At 45.7% G+C, this 17,396-nt stretch overlaps 2 protein-coding genes across 6 annotated transcripts in view; one reads left to right on the top strand and one right to left on the bottom strand.

Moving 5' to 3' along the window:
• Positions 1 to 1,332: 1,332 nt before the first annotated feature.
• C7H21orf58 (chromosome 7 C21orf58 homolog) lies at positions 1,333 to 8,062 on the bottom strand. The gene is made up of 8 exons (XM_066322494.1): positions 7,927 to 8,062; positions 7,189 to 7,246; positions 5,749 to 5,816; positions 5,088 to 5,231; positions 4,541 to 4,655; positions 3,002 to 3,141; positions 2,460 to 2,626; positions 1,333 to 1,401 (listed from the first exon to the last, which is right to left on the bottom strand). Exons 1-8 carry the CDS (start codon positions 7,984 to 7,986, stop codon positions 1,386 to 1,388), a joined length of 768 nt encoding a protein of 255 aa, XP_066178591.1. The 5' UTR covers positions 7,987 to 8,062; the 3' UTR covers positions 1,333 to 1,385.
• Positions 8,063 to 12,324: 4,262 nt separating this feature from the next.
• PCNT (pericentrin) overlaps positions 12,325 to 17,396 on the top strand; it is a 70,950-nt gene continuing 65,878 nt past the window's right edge. For all 5 annotated transcript variants that reach the window (XM_066322484.1, XM_066322483.1, XM_066322485.1 and 2 more), the window contains exons 1-2: positions 12,325 to 12,457; positions 17,061 to 17,258. In XM_066322484.1, the coding sequence (XP_066178581.1) occupies positions 12,404 to 12,457; positions 17,061 to 17,258 (252 nt within the window). In that variant the 5' untranslated portion in view covers positions 12,325 to 12,403. The remainder of the gene's footprint in view (positions 12,458 to 17,060; positions 17,259 to 17,396) is intronic.

The following is a 17,396-nucleotide window of genomic DNA, read 5'->3' as shown; positions in this document are numbered from 1 at the left end:
TCCAAGGAATACACACATAGGAGGAAGGAGAACTTTCCTCAGTCAGGCTTTTGCTGCTGCTTCACTGAGATGCACTGCAGAGGCATTGGTGGGACAATGTGGAGTGACTTCTGGAGCCTCACAGACTCTCTCCTGAGGGTGGGATATGAGCCACACTCCTTGCCAGGAACCTCATCCCATCTTTGAGGACATCTTTCAGCCAAGGAAGCTGTGTTAGGTGTTTTGGGGTGTGATGCTTAGGAGAGGGTTCCATGCCTCTGCTCCAAAGAGGCTTTCCAGCTTTCCAGGACATAAACAAGGCTGTGAGGAGACATCTCTGCAGGCATTATTTCCCATGCCCATCCTTGGGAGGAAATGCTCTGCTGAGCCAATGCTGCCCACAGTAAGCATTGAAAAGAGAGGAGCCGATTAGAGCCAACACACAATAATTAAACAATAGACAGTGAAAGTGCAGAGATTTGTATCACTGAGTACAATTTATTGCTGAACCTGCCAGGCAGCAGCAGATTTGACTCATAGAATGATTAGGGTAGAAAAAGCCCTCTAAGAACATCGAGTCCAACTGTTAACCCAGCACTGCCAAGCACACCACTAAGCCATGACCCCAAATGCCATATCTACATGACTATCAAAGACCTACAGGGATGGGGCAGGACTCAAATGCATCCCTGGGCAGCCTCTTGCAATGCCTCACAATGTGCTCAGTTAAGACTTTCTTCCTAATATTCAGTCTGAACTCCCGTGGCACAACTTGGGGCCATTTCCTCTTTCAGCTCTTTCAGGTAGTTGTAGAAAGTGAGAAGTTGTAGAGAGCGATAAGAATCTCAAAGACAACAGAGCAGAGAGGGCAAAGAGCAAGGTAAGGTTTTACACAGTAAATAAATCATTCATTAATTGGTTTTATTTTTCAGCACAGACAGCACACAGTTAGCTTCCAGCAGTGACAGTTACTATCTTTTCTTCATCCCAAACAAAATTTAGGTCCCTGGGTTTTCTTAATCAGACACGCTCACAAACTGCACCAGGGCAACCCAGTGTACAGATGTTCTTCCCTTTAAAAACAGAAGGTGCGAAGATATTGAGAAAGTGCTACAAAGACACTGTTCATCTTTCTATATTAAGCAAAACCAGACTGCTGAGAGCATGAAAAGTGTTGCCTGATAAAAACTCTGAGTGGCCCTTTTAAGAAGTCATAAATAAAATAGAAAAGAACAGGATAACATGGGCATGGATTAAAGCCTGAAAAGTAGTGGGAAAAGTAAAGGAGGGAAAAGTGCTCGATTTATGTTGCTGAAGAAAAAGACATGTTCAATGGCTGAGGAGGGACATCAGGATTTTATTGGTTTTAGAAAGGCTGTGGTCCACTTGCAGAGGATGCTGTACTGTCAGTATGTGGGCCACCTGCAACAAGACAAATGGGGTTATTGTGTTTACTAACAGCCAGCACTGCTGCAGCTGCAAAAAGATGTGTTTGCTCTCATACCTTGTGGTGGAAGGCAGCTGAGGAAGAGGAAGAACATAGTTTAAAGGCCATCAGAAGACCTACTGATTTCTGCAAACAGTGAATTGCACTGATCCTGACAGCAGCCAGGAGTTCTTTACTGGTTCAGATTACAAACCCGTGTCAAGGGGAAATAGGTAGAAATGTTCATCCCTTATAATCCCATTAGGTAAATAATCTGTTCAGGAATTCAAATCCTCTGCTAAAGAGGGCTGTACAGATACCCCTGCCAGCAGGTCACTCGTGCCCAAGGCTGCAGCTGCCTCCATCCTGTTCTCCTGCTCACTAAGGCTCTGAAAGAGCTGTGGCACAGAAATAAAAGCTGAGTTCTCACAGTGTGTCCCCATGTCACCCCCTCTTCTATGCTCTAGCAAGGTGCAATTCTTTACCAGCCTTGGCATGTAAGAACTTCCTAGCACCTAGGAAACCAAGCAGGACAAGCTCAGAGGAAGGCACAAAGCAAGGGAGCCCCTGGAGGGGCTGGCTGTGATCTCTGCACAGGGCACAAAGGGCTCTATGGATCTGGGAGCATCCTGGGGAGAAGTTCATCCCTTTCTGCCCTGGAAAGCCACCCCCTTCAATGGCAAGCACAAGCTTATGGCAAAGGCTCAGCGTTTCACTCCCCTCCCATTGAACTGTTTTTCTTAGCTGGTGGTTTGGCTTTTTATTTCCCCAGGAATTTCTGATTAGCACATATGCCAGCAGTGCTTTAAGAACATAAATCCTGCTGGGATATAAATGTAAAACTTGTCTCCACCCCCCACCTTACCTAGCAGATGACACAAGGAGACCCAAAGGGTGGGGTGAGAGCCCCTGCAGAGCAGAGCAACGCAATGTGGTAGGGTGGGGGATCTGTGTGATCCTCATCTTTGTCAGATTCCCACGTTTATTCCACAATCTCTCCACTGGGCAGGGAGAAAGGGCTACAAGAGCATGTCACAGCTGCCTGCTTACTTACCCAGGCTGGGCAGAGCTGGCAGTCCAGTGCTGTGCTGTGGATGAGGGCAGGAAGCTCCTCGGGGGCACTGGGAACCCCCCCGTGGGAGGATAATGGTGGTGATGGTGCACCACAGGTGCTTTGTGCCTGTCTGCTTTCAGGGCCAAGGGAGCAGCAAGCTGCAGGTCCTTGGTGGAGAGAGACAGAGGATGGCTGCAGAAACCTGTGTCCCCACAGCAGGGGCTATCCCTAGCTGAGAGGCCAGGGTTCCATTCAGCCACCCCTCGGGATGTGTCTGGAGAAGAGTCTGCAGGTTCCAGTACAGAAGGTCCAAGAACACTCGGTGACTCCAGACCCCACTCCCTCCCAGTTTACTCCATTAGTCAGTGCCAGGGAAATGCAGAATGACAGGATGACCTGGAGAGGCAGGTGGGCATCAGGGCATGCCCCTCCTCTGTCACCTTTCCTAAGTGTCCTCCACAGTCCTTTGGCTCCCCCAGCCCTTTGTGTGTTTTGTCCAGTGCCCTCCCAGGGGAAGAGCCCTCAGGCTGGGCTGTTTTTACCTGCTGTGGGTGCTGGAGCAGGGCAGAGTTGCCTCCCCCGAGCTGCGCGAGTGCTGCTGGTGGCAGAGCCTTCAGCATCATGTTCTGCATCATCACCTGGTGCATCTGGGCATTCTGCATCAGCATCATCTCCACCATGTCTGGGAGGAGAAGAAAAGGACGAGAGCTTTATCCACAGCTGGCAAGCAGCAGAGGCCTGTGGTAGGGAGTGCCCTCCAGCACACCCAGACTGGTCACTGCAACAAAGGCAAAGCAGCTGAGAGGGGGCACGTGAGGAATATTGGAATTATCTCCCCAGACAGTGCAAAGTTAATGTCTGTGCATGGCATTGTTCATACCAGCTTTCCTGTTTCTCCTCCCGTCCACAAGAAAGCTGCTGCTGAACATCTTGTCTGTTGCTTGCCCTGCAAGCCCACAGCCCTAGTTATGCTGAATGGCAGGATGGAGAAGAGCTGAGCTGCAGCTTTCCTTCACTCCAGCATGGACAGGCTCCTGGCTGTGCTCTCCATTGCTTCAGCCCCGGGTCATTGCTTTCCACACGAGAGGTTTCCTCAAATTTATGTGATATTGCAGTGCCACCTTCAGAGTCCACTGACTCATACAATTGTATAGGTTGGAAAAGACATTTAACATCATCGAGTCCAACCCTCAATCTGTCATTTCAGGCACATCAAATCTCCTTACGTGATCTCTGGGATCTTGTGCAGTGTAACTCATTTGCTTGAGGAGAAGTGAAGAGGGAGAAGTGGAAAAAAAGGGAAACAATAATGAAGGCAACTCTCATTTTCCTTTTTACTGTTCATACAAGAAGTAATTTAAATGTCGCAGCTTCAGAGAAGTCACGAGTGGATTTGGACTATATTGGTTAAGGAAATAAACTCTGATTCAAAAATCCAGACACTTAGATGAAGTATGAGCTAAGAAATAATGCAGTTTCATGACCCTCATTCCTGTGTGGGATGAACCTTTGGGTGAAGGCTGAGCCAGGGAAATTGTCTCAGGTTTTAGTTCATGTGTTATTTCACAGTAGCCCCCACCTATGCTCAGAAACAACTCTTAGAAACAACTCTTTTAGTGGCATTGCACTATATTTATAACAACACTTTGAGATGTTCAGTCTTGTTTCCAAACACAGGGTACAAATAAAAGCCTGAGGAGATTGAACAGCAGGTTAGGAAGGAAGAGAAGAATAAACCTAGATTTTAGAAGCCTGTTTGCTAATTCTGGAATCATCCATGTCCACAAGTTTGACTCAGTTAATATTACTCACTGCCATGAGTTGAGCTGTTTCGCTTTCCAAATCTTCCCTTGAATTTGTAGTTCCTTTTTCTTTTGTTTTAGTGGTAAGAGTGTGCCTGAATGCCTTTCACACCCGGTACCCACCCCACTTACACAACCCCCAGAGCTCCACCAGCACATTAAACACACATCTCTAATGAGCTTGGACACCATCCCTTGTCCCCTTCCACGTGCTGTGGTACCTGCCCTGCCCTCTCCAGGCCTGGTGACAGAAGCTGGCTGCTCTGTGGAGTTTGTTACCTTCTTTAATGCTCCCAGAGCGAGGGGCTGCAAAGGTCTGGGCTGGGGGAATCTGTGTGATCAGAGGGGGTGGCTGAGGCAACTGCTGGATGATGGTGGCAGGCTGAGTTGGCATCTGGAACAAGAAGGAAAATGGAGAAGTCAGGCTTGGTTTTGGCCAGCTCCCCCACGTGTGGGAACAGCTGTCATCTGCCTAGGCTTCAGGAAAACTCTGGGATTCTCATGGAGAAGCTGTTGAGGCCGTGGGCTGCGTGAGCAGACACTGATGTGCATTAGGAAGCGGCTGAATGGCCAGGCTGGAGTGTGGGCTGCCCTGCCATTCCTTCTGCCAGCTTCTTCCAAGGGTAAACCATCCCCACTGGTAATTTTGGGTCTTATTGGCAAGATGGTTCCCCCTCGGGTTTTGCTGCAGGCAGCGAGGATCCCATAAAAGATCAAGAGGCATATCTTCCCTTTTTGTGGGCTCAGCAATTCCACACAGCTCCCAGATGATGGTCAGCTCAGACTGGCACAGTGCTAGTGGTGTTTTCTAGGAGGCAATCCTTACAGTCTGCTGGATAATCCTTGGTGGCTCCACTTGGGAAGCTGGAAAAGGGATCTCATAGACTTTTGGGAGGGCAGCTCTGTGGTCATGGCAGTGTCCCCCAGCTGGTGCAGGTGGCTGTGAAAGCTCTTCCAGAAGGCGCTGCTCCTGCAAAGTCAAGTATTTTCTTTAAATAGCAGACAGTTGGTTATGCTCTCTGGGCTAAATGGGCCCTGGGAACCTGCAGCAAGGGCACTGCCAGTGCCTGCATAAGTATAAAGAAAGTTTTCCTTCCCGCATAGCCTGAAGCAAAAGGAATTTGGGGAAAAAAAAATGCGCAGAACGAGCTGCCAAAATTCGGGAAAACATTTCATTCATAGCTGGTATCCTCCACAAACTAGGAATAACTAACAATTACTGTTGTCTCTACTTGGGCACGGCTAAAAATCCCTTCTTTGCATTTTGGCACAGCAAGTTTATGACACAGCAGTTTGGGACAAACAGAATCATCCCACTGCAGTACCTGAAGCAGGTGCAAGCCTCTGATTAGCTGACCCAGCCTTTATATCCCAGAGCAGCACAGCACCAAATCCTGCCCACAACTAAAGGATGGGAGAACACTGAATCCACATCAGCAGTGCATGTGCAGGTCACTGGAACCTTCTGTTTGTTTCTGCCCTCTTACCCTCAGCTCCTGCAGCAGATCCTTCCTTTGCCTCAGGGCACTTTGCAGCATGGCCTGAGATCTGCTCTCTGCAAGAGGAGAAAGTCCATTATCTTCTCAAAGCATCACAAGGCCAGAGCTATTACAGCAGCTGGATTATGATATTAATGTGGAAAATGTGTTATTAGACAGCTGGATGCTGCACATAGGTAAAAGCTTACAAAATTAGGGCCTTGTTACCTTTGTAAAATCATGGCTCAGGCCTGCTGCTTTGGCTAAGCAGAAAAGGACTGTGGGGAAGTGACTCAGCTGAATGAGAGGTAGAAAAAAAAATGTTATACAACCGCTGTGTGTTCACATCGTGAGGTAGGGTGATTGGTTGGATTATGTTTGCTATGTTTTAAAACCATGTAACTGGTAAAGGCCTAAATGCTTAAAAATCCCTGGGTTTTGCAATGAAGGAGCTCTCCTCTGCACCTGCCTGGGAACTCTGTGTTGCTGTGCTTTAACAGCTCGAGTTATTCCACAAAAGGCTTGGGCTATTTTCTTGTCAAATCCATGCATGGATAATGACTTTGTGCCATGCGCAGTCACAGCTGTTCAGCAGCTCTACAAAGGCAAAACACCTCTGAAAAGAAACTCTTTAGATTTCTCTCTAAAGCCCCCTTTTAACCTCCTGGTTTAGGAATCAATTTCAGCCTCAAAGTTTCTAGATGAACCCTATCCAAGCTGAGGACGACTGTCTGCTGTAACAGCTCAAACAAACTCTGCTTTGAATGTCAACTTTTCTGTTTCTATTTGGCCCTGAACCGACTTTCTATCCAGTTCACTCCACAATGGCTGATTTTGCACTCACTTGAAATGAGGCAAGAATGATTTCAAATACTTTGGAGCCATGCCTGGCATCTGCTCTGGAAAGCACCAGTTCGTATTTTGAAACTCTAAGTTGTTATAGGGGGATTTTTTAAATTTTTTTTGCCACAGCATTAGAAGATTCCAAATATTTGTACATCAGGTCAATGGAGCCCACAGTATAATCCAGAAATTTAACTGAGTTCCTACTGCCAGCCTTGAATCCACAGATGATAGAAACAGTGCATGTGCCGTGCAAAGAAATGAAGTGTTTCTCCTGCCTTTTCAGAATCACCAAAGCCAAGCAAACAGCTGGACTACAACAGAGGCTCATTCCTAGGTGTAAGAGCCAGGACAAACTGCATCACCATCAGTTTGCTGCAGCTGAGACGCTGCAGAGGATACCTGGGCAGGAAGTCATCTCATGTTAGTGCTCAGCTGGCCGTTCACTTCCCTTGGTCAGGAAAAAAAAAACCAGCTGAAGAAATTCGAAAGACAAAAAGCAGTTAGCTGACAGGTGTTAGGGAGGAGAGGGGATCATCTCCTGAGGAACTCATAAACAAGCCCTTTCCAAAATATGCCTGTAATTAGAACAAATGCTTCTCTTACTTGCAGCTGGGAGAGACAACTCCATCTTCTCTAGGTTCTCCTGTTCATTTTCTAGTCTCTGTAGGTAGAACCATAACCAAAACTGGTTATAAGTCAGGCAGAAAAAGCCCACAAGGATTTCCAAGCCTATGGCACGGGTTGGGGATGGAGGAAACAGAGCAGAAAAGTGGAGAAAAATGATGGTTCTTAAAGAAGTATGAAATGTCTCATTACAAATCTAGTTACAGTAAAGAATAGTCATGCTTCCAACTGCCCAGGCTATTCCAGACCTTCAAATTGATAGCATGGGGAATCAGGAGATATATGCATAATTTATTTTGTAGGGCAGAGAGCTGCATCATATGAAGAACTTGATAATGTTCAGTTTGAGCTTGCCTGATTATCCAGGATCTGGACTCTTGATTCAGCAAAGGTATGACCAGGCAACACATCTTATGTGAAAGCAGACATGAAATTGCCTTAAAACAACCTGAGATTCTGTTTAACCCAAGATTTTCTCCTAAACTTTGCCTGTCCCAGCTCAAACTGGCTTTGAGCTAACTGGTGACATCTGCCATGAAAGCAAGTTTACTGTAGGTCCATGTAAACTTGTACAATGTCGTTTAAGAAAGTGACAGTAAGTAGTACCACTCCTCAGTGTATCTCAGTATACTATTTTAAAATACTTGAGTGTTAATGCTTAAACATGCAAGGGCAAAAAGCAGAGCAAAGGTGACCACTGCAGAATTATTCCCTTACCTTTTCTAGGAGTTTGAGTTTCAGTCGTGTCAGGTGATCCACCACTGAAGGATCTGCCATTATCTCCTGGAAGGGCAGGCAGGCAAAAACAGGTTAAAAAGCTAAACAGAGGCAGATAGGTTTCTAGTGCTCATTTTTTTCCCTCCACAATCTTCACAGAATAATTTCATTATTAAAAACCAATAATACAAGATGAGTAGAAATTGAGGGAAGGAGACAAAAGCTTCAGTTTCACTCCCAGGTGAAAATGAGCACAGGCATTCACAACATCACAGACACAGCTTTTTCCTGCCATTTCTCTCAACATACTTTTGTGCTGCAGGTGGTTGTGATGCCCACAGGAAGGCAGCTGACCCTGAGTATTTATTTGTCTGTTCTTGATGGTTGCTATCCTTCCCCTGGCAGCATCACTAAGCCTGGCCTCTGTGTTGTTGGAGAGTTTTAATTAGCTCAGAGGTTTGTGCCTCTCACCTTGTTGCTAAGTTTATAGTGTCAATAGGTAACATAAACAGTTTAATCTCCAGGCACAGAAGCTTGTGTACCTTTGGTAAAGCAAATGCCTGGAACATTAGTGGACAAGAAAAAGAGAAATAAAAGGTGATGGTTCTTTAAAACAAGCCCAGCACCAGCAGTCAGGTTAGATCCTGCTGATTGGTACCTGTTTATCCCACTCTAAGGGCTCTGCACATTTTCAACATGGCCCTTTATATGAGTTGTTATTACCACACAGTGAAAAAATGAGGGAGCATAGCTGGAACTCACTCCTGGGTAAGTTCAAGAGTAAAGAGGCAATGGTGTAACATCCTTTTGGTTACCATCTCCCAAAAAACCTGCAGAATGTCTCCCAGCAAAGCCCTACCAGCATAAAAAGAGGGTAACATAAATCAGTGACATGCATAAAATGAGCACCAAGGCAAGAGAAAAAAGCCTAGTGACAGACACTCCTTCTCAGTTTCATATTTTAAGCCCAGTTCTGCTCCCAGGAGAGACAAGTTGCAACCCCCTTCCTCACTCCAAGGCCACAGCAAAACTGCAGCAGAGCCACTGCTGGCAGCTGGAGCAGTTCAGAGATGCTCCTGAGCTGTGTGAGAGCAGCACACATCACTTCCCCCAGCTGTGACCCACACCCCTGAAAATACACAGGCTGGGAGTCACTGGAGAAGCTGGGAAAAGTGAAGTGCAGGGATCCCTGAAACATCTGTGCTGTGCAAACTCTTATCACTAAAACTAAAGGAAAAGGAACTACAAACCCAAGGGAAGATTGGGAAAGCAAAACAGCCCAACTCATGGCACTGAGTAATATTAACAAAGTCAAACTCATGCATAGGGATGATTCCAGAATTAGCAAACAGCTTCCTCTGGCAGGGCTCTGTGGTGAATGACAGGAGTGGCAAACCAGAACAGAAAATCCTCTCAGCTGCCAGCAGTTCTCCTGGGAAACAACCCTGAGTCCATTTCTGCACTTTAAAACCTCAACAAAATTTTTCTCTAACACCTTGAACCCCTTCACCTTAGCAGCTGCAACAGCCTTTGACAAGGAGTTTCCCAGTTATCTTAACCTAAAGCATAATATACCTGTAAACTGCATAACTTTAGTTTTCTTCTGTTCTGGGGAAAAAAAAACCCTAACCCTTTTTGATTGCTGGTGAATACTGAGCTCATTATTTTTTACCATCAACTGGTTTAGTACGATGCCCCTAAAAGTTAAATTTCTAGAGTGCTCATTGCAGTATGAATAGAGGGGTACAACAAAGTTTGACAAAAAGAACCAGGTATAAAGTATCCCATTAAAAGTACAGCACCAGAGTTTAGCAACTGAATCTACTGAAGAGGGCATGAAGAGAATTTTTTTCTCGATGTGACAGGTATCCCAGAGGAAATACAATACTAGGGAAAAATTAAAAAATAGGAAAAACAAACTTTCCAGCAAACGTGCTAAAGGATCTCTCTTTTCTCACACTTATGGATGCCTTGGTCACAGTGTGATCCCTACTTTTGGGACATCTTACAACCTGCTAATTAATGAGGTGCCAGGAATGTGCCAGCCACACACAAGATCTTGCTCAAAGGGATCTGCAGCTACACTGAATCCCAAACAAGGGATCACACTTGAGGATGAGGATTCAAAAGAGCAAAACCAGACAATTTTAATGCTACAAAGGAATAACAGGTGTGTTACATGAACCTCACAGGACATAATTATTCTGCTCTATTTAGCAGCGCTGAAGTCAGAGTTTCGACACTGTGCCTATTTTTAGACATGGTGCTTTAAGAGGGAAAGAAAGTCCAGGAAAAAAAATAAAATAAAAAGGGTGCATTTGCAAAAGGTAGGTTCTAAGGAAGACTTTAAACAACTGGCTTTGTTTAATTAGCAAGGAGATGGTGAAAAGAGGACAGACCAGCAATTTTTAAATAAATGAGAGGATACAATGAAAGAAAGGGGTGGGGTGAGGGGGGTTCTGTCTCGAAAAACATTATTTGGCTTAGTGAGGAGGAGAAAACCTGATAAAAACAGGAAAAGAAATCTTCGTTAGCCACTAAGGGAAATGATGGAGCAGCTATCAAATAAAAAACTTACACAGAAGTTGTTTATGAACAATTAAAAAAACCAAATGTGTTGGACATTGTAGGAGTACTGTAGGACCCCTCAGATACAAGAATTGATTAAATAACTTGATGAGGTCCATACCAATATTGCATTTCTTTGATGCCTTTTATTGATCTTGACATTTTATACTCTTAATTTCTATGAGTCCTAAAAGACATTTTTAAAAAGATATTATGATAATAACCAAGATGATGAGAAGGGTGGAGCAACTCTGCTGTGAGGAAAGGCTGAGAGAATTGATCAGCCTGAAAAAGAGAAACTTTGGGGTGACCTAACTGTGGCCTTGCAGTATCTGAAGGGATCCTACAAGAAAGATGGAGAGAGAAAGATGTTTAGAGGGGAGTAAACAGTCCTGAAGTGGCAGGACAAGGAGAAATGGCTTCCCAATGACAGAGAACAAGTTTAGATTGGATATTAGGAAAAAGTTCTTCTCTGTCAAGTCCTGGAACAGGCTGCCCAGAAACGTTGTGGCTGGCTCATCCTTGGGGCTGTTCACTGAGACATTTCACAATTCAGACTTTGTCTTTTGGTATTGGCTTGGGACAATCTCAGAGTCCCAGCTATGAAATCAGAGAGCATGACAATACCACCAGGAAAAACAAATAAACACCTCAGGAGCTGACAAAGCAGGAGATGACCAGAACTAGCCACATCTTCCCTCTCAAATCTAACATGAGCATGGTTTACTCACTGAAACTTCCACTCTTCCTCAGAAGAGTAAAATTGTTCATGAAGAGGAAAGCCAAAAAAAATACTGTGCCTCAGAAACCAGTGGGTTAAATTTGTTTTGGAGACCAATGGAGATGGAGATGGACTTTTTAATGTTTGCCAGTCCAGCACACTTCTCTGAGCAACAGATATAATGAGGTGTATATGCACCTAATAGATATAATAAATAGATAAAAATATTGTAATAATAAATATTAAATAAACAATACATAATATAATAATAGCTATTAAAAGGTGTAAAGGCACCCTTTTAACTTTTTTTCCCTGGACTTTCTTTCCCTTTTCACCATACTAAAGCCTGTATTTTTATAATTTAATGACTTCAAAATACAAAGAAGCCACCAGTTTTGTAGCCTCAATAAGCAGAGCAAGAGGGCGTTGAAGATTGGACATCTTAGATCTTAAACTTATCTTAAACTGTTTATCTTAAACTTAAACTTCAAGGACGTTGCAGTAACCAGAGGACTCCAGAGGAGATTAAGGCCTGGAAAGTTGGAAAGTCCATGTGTGAGAAAATGATGATAGAGGGATTAAAGAATGACGACCAAATGCGCATGAAGAGCGGGAAATCAATAAGCAATAGAGGACACAGCATACTGATTACTGAAGAGAATCACGCAATTTAGAATCACTGAACATTCATTTATTTCTTTGCTACAAATCAATTAATCAGCGAAAAGGCGGGAAGGGAGCCGCCAAGCCTCCCCCGCGCCCTATTGGCTGCCTCTAACCACGCCTCCATTGGCTGCCTCTAACCCCGCCTCCATTGGCTGCCTTGAGGCCCCAGCTCCCTATTGGCTGTCTCCCGCGCTGGGCGGGGACGGCGGCCCTTTCGAAATGGCGTCGGGCGCTCCCATTGGTGGCTGCCGCGGAGGGGGCGGGGCCGAGGGCTGGCGCCGGCTTGCCCGGGATATCCCAGCAGCCATTTAGCGGGAGTGGGCGGAGCCCGGCCGAGGGAAGCTGTCGCCATTGGCCGGCGGCCGCGGTGTGTCAGGAGCTCTGGCCAATGAGCGCAGAGCTCCGCCCCGCGCGGTGTGGCCGGCGCGGCGGCGGGCGGGGAGAGGCCCGGGGCGGCCATGACGGGGGTTTCGCTATCGCCGCCCTGACGGCGCGGGGGGCAGAGACCGCCCCGGCCGCCTCATGGAGGCGCCGGATGAGGCGCGAAGCCGCAAGCTGGAGGCCGGCAGGGCTAAGGTGAGGGGAAGGGCGCCCGGCTAGGCGGAGGCTGCGCCCGCCCCGCTCTCGGTGCGCTTAGACGGCTGGCAGGCCGGGGGGCGGCTTCGCCTCAGCCCGCCCCGGGTCTCTCCCCTCGTCGCGGGCTCCGTGCCGCACTCGGAGTTGGGTGCGGGCGGCGGCGGAGCCGGGGCTGTCCCCGGAACCCGGTGGGGCTGCCCTGGCACCGCAGGAAAAGTCGTGCCCGGCGGTGATTCTGCCTGCGAGGCTCCCATCCCGCTGCACAAGCATGGAAACATTACCTCGGGTGAACACAGAGCAGCTGACAGCAGCGCATATACCGTCCCTCAGGCTCCGTTTTCGTTGGTTGGATTTTTTCCTTCCCAGCGCTCCCTTTTTTGTCTAGGATTCGGTGTCTGTGGGAATAGCGCATTCCCAGTTGAGGATCCCGGAGAGCAGGTGTTGTTTTATTACTCAGCTGCCTCATTCGCTTTGCCTGTGTGTCCGCAGGTGGGTTAGCAGAGAGCTGGGCTCTCTTTGTTGGTTTCTACTCACGCCAGTAGCAAACACTTCATAAGCTTTGAACATTTAGGTGTCTTCACTTGCCTGTAGTTTAGGGACCTGTGTAGAGCTCACAGGATGAGGCTGAGATACAAAGATAACATTTTCCGAGTATTGGTTGCCTGAAACCATGCGTTTAACGCTGGTTGTGTGCTAACCCCATTAGATAAAATTTTGGCTTCATTTTGGTAATGATGTTCAAGGAGCTGGTTGGAAACGCCTGGTTGCTTTCATTTTAATTCAGCATTTCTGCTGGGTTTTGAGCTGGTTCGTTAGCTCAAGAGAGAGAACTCTGAGAGCAGGAGTTCTTAGGTTAAAAGGTTCCCCTAGTGTGGCATGACATTTCTGTGTTAACATTTCTGTTCACAGAAGTTAATTCCAGGTGCAGGACCTGTTTATGATTAGAAAAACATGACAGACTTAGCTTGAATAAGTTAGTAGCTCCTACCTGTTGGAAAACAGTTGTTTGCCATAAAAAAAAAAAAAAAAAAAAAAAAAAAAGCAGGGGCTTTTATGTTTCAAGTTATCCCTGCAGAACCAGTGCTGTATTTACTATTTTTTATACTGTGTGCTAAATCTCTCTCTTCCAATTTAAAAAACCCCATCATTAGTGGCCCCATCCATGTTGCTGCTGCATGGTGTCATAGGATGAGAGCAAGAGTTTTAGAGGCAGAGGTAGATGCAATGATTCCTCTGCCGATGAAAATGTCACAGAGATCAGTTCCTTGGCTGGCAGATTGTGGGCACCAGACAGCTTCCAAAAAGCACCCAGGTGACGTTTCCCCTTTTTTATTCTTCTGCTTTTCTTTTTTCTAGTTTTCTTTGTGCTCCCTTCCTCACGGATACAGCACAGTTTTGAAAGGGAGGAAGAGCCATGAGCAAGTACAGGTTCTCCTTCCTGTGCTGCAGCCTGGAGCAGCTTAAGGTGATCCCATCTGGCGCAGAGGTGTTCAGTGTCCATCAGATCAGCTTTTTGAACCATCTCCACATCCCTGCACAGGCACTCCTGGCAGCAGGGGCCAGGAGGGAGGTTGCTTTGTTAATGAGAGGCCTCTGTTGTAGCAACCTCTGCAGTGATGCAACTGCAGTTTGATCTGCTTCAGTTTGGAGGTGTCAACTCCTGAGGGCTTTTTGCCTCACCTCCACCCTCCAGAAAGCCAATTATTTTATCTTTAGTATCCTTAGGTTTTAGTCTGCTAAGCAATGCCTTGGCAGAGAAATATGATCTAAATGTTTTCCTTTTCAAACCAGCCCCTGCATTATTCTTTTTCATATAGGAATAAAAATTCCATTATTGAGATGCATTTAAGTTATCACCTAATAATAATGATAATGTCAAGTGTATTTATTGGAGATTGTAACTGGCAGCTAAGTACTGACTGTATCAGGTACCTCAGACTCCTGTTTCTGACAAATGCATTACTGATAGCCAGGGTAGTAACTGAGAAACAGAACAAGCCTAACTATTCAGTGCTGCTTTTTCTCTCTTGGTTTGTTTTCAACCTCGCAGCAGTTAGTCTGCAGGTTGGCCACCTGTGCCTCTAGTCACAGAGCTCTCTGTGCTGAAACTTCCTCGGGCGTGGGAAGTTTTGCTCCACCTCCATTTTACAGTTAGGACCTGAAAAATGAGTTCAGGTTTTCTCACCCCACTGTTTTGAGGAAGGTCTAGAAAATATTTATTGGTTTCGTCTAAGAGCACTTTTTGTTTGATGTTTGCTGTATCCAAGGGCCCGACTAATGTTTATTTGAACAATCTGTTTCTGTTCGGTGCTGATGTGGTTTTCTGCTCTGTCCTATTTTCTTGTTGGTTTTGGTACTAATTTCTGAAGCACATCAAGTGATACATCAACTTTTAACTGCCTGCTCCTGGTGAAATGAAGTTGCAGTGCATTGGTACCTGTGGAAAGGTGTTATTTTGCTACCTCAGCTGCTTGGGATGCTGTGGAGGACAGTGCTCTCAGGGCTCCTGTGCCAATGCTACACCTTGGCTAAAAGTGAAGCTTTCACCTTTGCATGTGCTGCTAGGAAGCAAAAGGAGGGTTGAATCATTCAAAACGGGCAGGATGGGATCTCACTGTGAAGAGGCAGAGGCACTTGTGTCCCGCTATCTTCACATTCACACTCACTACTTTGTGTTGGATGGCTGGCTGTGAATTTGAGATTCTCTTACAGTGACACTTAACTTTATGTGGCTGATGGAAGGCTTTGGAAACGTGGTATTGCTCTAAATAGAACTTTTGCCTTGAATGTGGAGAATGTTTGACTCCAGCCACTCCAAGTCAAATAGTTCCATAAATTTTGGTGGAGTTAGATACTTTTGCGTGGTATGTATCATGATTTTATATGTTTAGTTGCATGTGAGTGGGATAAAAGAAGTTTTGTTTTCTTTGACCTGTGCATTTAAAAATGTATGCTGTTTAGGTGTTCATTGATGCCAAGTCTTGGTATTTTCATGTGGGATACTTGGTCTCCCTTCATGGATCAGTAACAGCTCTCTGTAATGCCCACTCTCTCTGCCTTTCATCTTTTCTGCTTGTTTTACTCCTGTTTTCCCTTTTTCCCTGCTTCAGCAGTTTCCTCTGCTCTCCATTTTTCTGCAGGTTTCCTCCTGCCCCATTTCCCCATGTTATGAGGTTAATTAGTGCTGTAGCTATTTTTGACATACATTGCCATCAGCAAGTGCTGGAGTTGACACCTGGTTTCAGAGGATAGTATTTGTGTCTCACTGCAGCTTTTTGGTCTGTTCATTCTGCTTATTATGAAAGGCACAAGTCTGGCAATCTTCATTTAATCTGCATTTCAGTGTTACTAACTGTAGAAATTACAGAAGGTAATCTTAAAAATAAGTTTTTTGTACATAAGAATTTTATCAGTTGATAAGAAATGGATGCCTTTCTGCAAATGTGCCTTTTGAACAGGCTGCTGGGTGTAGCAGATGTGTAACTGTGCACCTGTTGAGTAGCTAAGCTGTCAAGTAGAGGTTCCTGTAAGGAGAGGGGCCTGAACTAGATCTTTTCACAAACTGTATGAGAAGAATGAGACATGAGTTTTCTGCAAGATGGCTGTTTGACAGGAAAACCAAGCTGTCAAGCAGTGGATTTCCAAATGTATTGCAGGTAGAACTTGGCAGTGATATTTAAATCCAGTCATGAGTTAACTATCTGTTTTGTCTCGTCAGAAGGATGTAACACTGCACTTGGTAATGTGTGGTTTTAACCTTGAAGAAGTCTTTTGCCTTATGAGAAGGATGTCTGGATTTTTGCTCTGGGGAAGATGTTTCTTGGAAATGCTACCTAAACACAATGCTGGAGTTGAAAATAACAATAATCCTTTTTAAGCTGTTTAGGGTGTTAAGGGAGAGTTGGGTAATAAATTGTCAGTGACATTCTTTACACGTCTCTGGGGCTTCATAGAGCTGTGATAGCCTGATAAAGTAGAGCATCTGATTCTTCAACAGAAGAAATTAAAATGACCTGGCTTAATTGATTTTCTATTTATGTACTGGAGGCTGCTTTCTGGCGAAGAAGTTTTGCTGTGTTCTCTTAAGGGGGTGGCACGGGGAAGGAGCATTAAAATTAACGGAAGTGAATCCTCATCTCAAAGCTTACGCTGGCTAAGACCTGTTTAGATGTATTTGTAGGGGTGTGCTGGTTCTGGCACCATGACAAGGGGGTTCTTGGTTTTGCTGGTCTTGCAGAAAGACTGCTCAATTCTTATTTTTGCCTGATGCTTCTAGTGTAGTGACAACTCGTTCCTTTACTAATTTGTCTCGCTGTGATTCTGGATTATCATTGACACACAAAGTTTCGCTGGGTACAACTTTGATTCTTGTGTGGAAATGAGCCACATTTAATGCTGGTGTGGGATTTGTGGCTTAATGGCACAGTTTACCCAGTACTTTGTGAATGTGTGCAAAGTAGGCAGATAAAGCAGGTTTTTTCTGCAGATGTATATATTGTATCAAGACAGGAGCTCTGTCACCCATGACTGTGTTAATCTTGTGGTCCTGCTACTTTTTCCTTGCTTACCTCTCCCTGTACCTCTTGCAATCTTTCCTGAACAGTTTGCTCACTTCAGACAGCGAAAAGCAAAGGGCGACGTCGCGCAGTCGCAGAAAAAGGCGACGAAGAGGAAGGGCTCGGCTGTCCACACGCATGACCTTCCGAAGGAAGAGCACCCAGTAGCACCCAGGGGTGCTGGGAAGGACACAGAGGGTCAGGCTGAAGACACCAACCTGCCAGAGGCAACGAGAGAAGCACAGGTAAATTGGAGTGTTTCTTGCCTTTGCTCCACTCCTATCTGCAGGTGACAAGTGTTCCAGGCGGTTGTTTTACTCATTAGGGCGTGAGCTCGCTGCCATTGGCCACTAGCTGCCCTTGGGAGGTAAGTGAACTGGTGT

The sequence above is a fragment of the Sylvia atricapilla genome, chromosome 7, assembly GCF_009819655.1.
Source record: "Sylvia atricapilla isolate bSylAtr1 chromosome 7, bSylAtr1.pri, whole genome shotgun sequence".
Classification (NCBI taxonomy): Eukaryota; Metazoa; Chordata; class Aves; order Passeriformes; family Sylviidae; genus Sylvia; species Sylvia atricapilla.
Note: the sequence above shows the minus strand (reverse complement) of the source record. Positions and strands in the feature narration are given on the sequence as shown.

Coding starts and splice junctions, on each gene's coding strand:
- C7H21orf58 (XM_066322494.1), bottom strand. CDS start 7,986: ATGGCAGATCCTTCAGTGGTGGATCACCTGACACGACTGAAACTCAAA. Junction 5,232..5,748: donor ATCTGCTGCAGGAGCTGAGG/GTAAGAGGGCAG, acceptor TTGACTTTGCAG/GAGCAGCGCCTTCTGGAAGA. Junction 2,627..3,001: donor TGCTCCAGCACCCACAGCAG/GTAAAAACAGCC, acceptor CTCTCCACCAAG/GACCTGCAGCTTGCTGCTCC.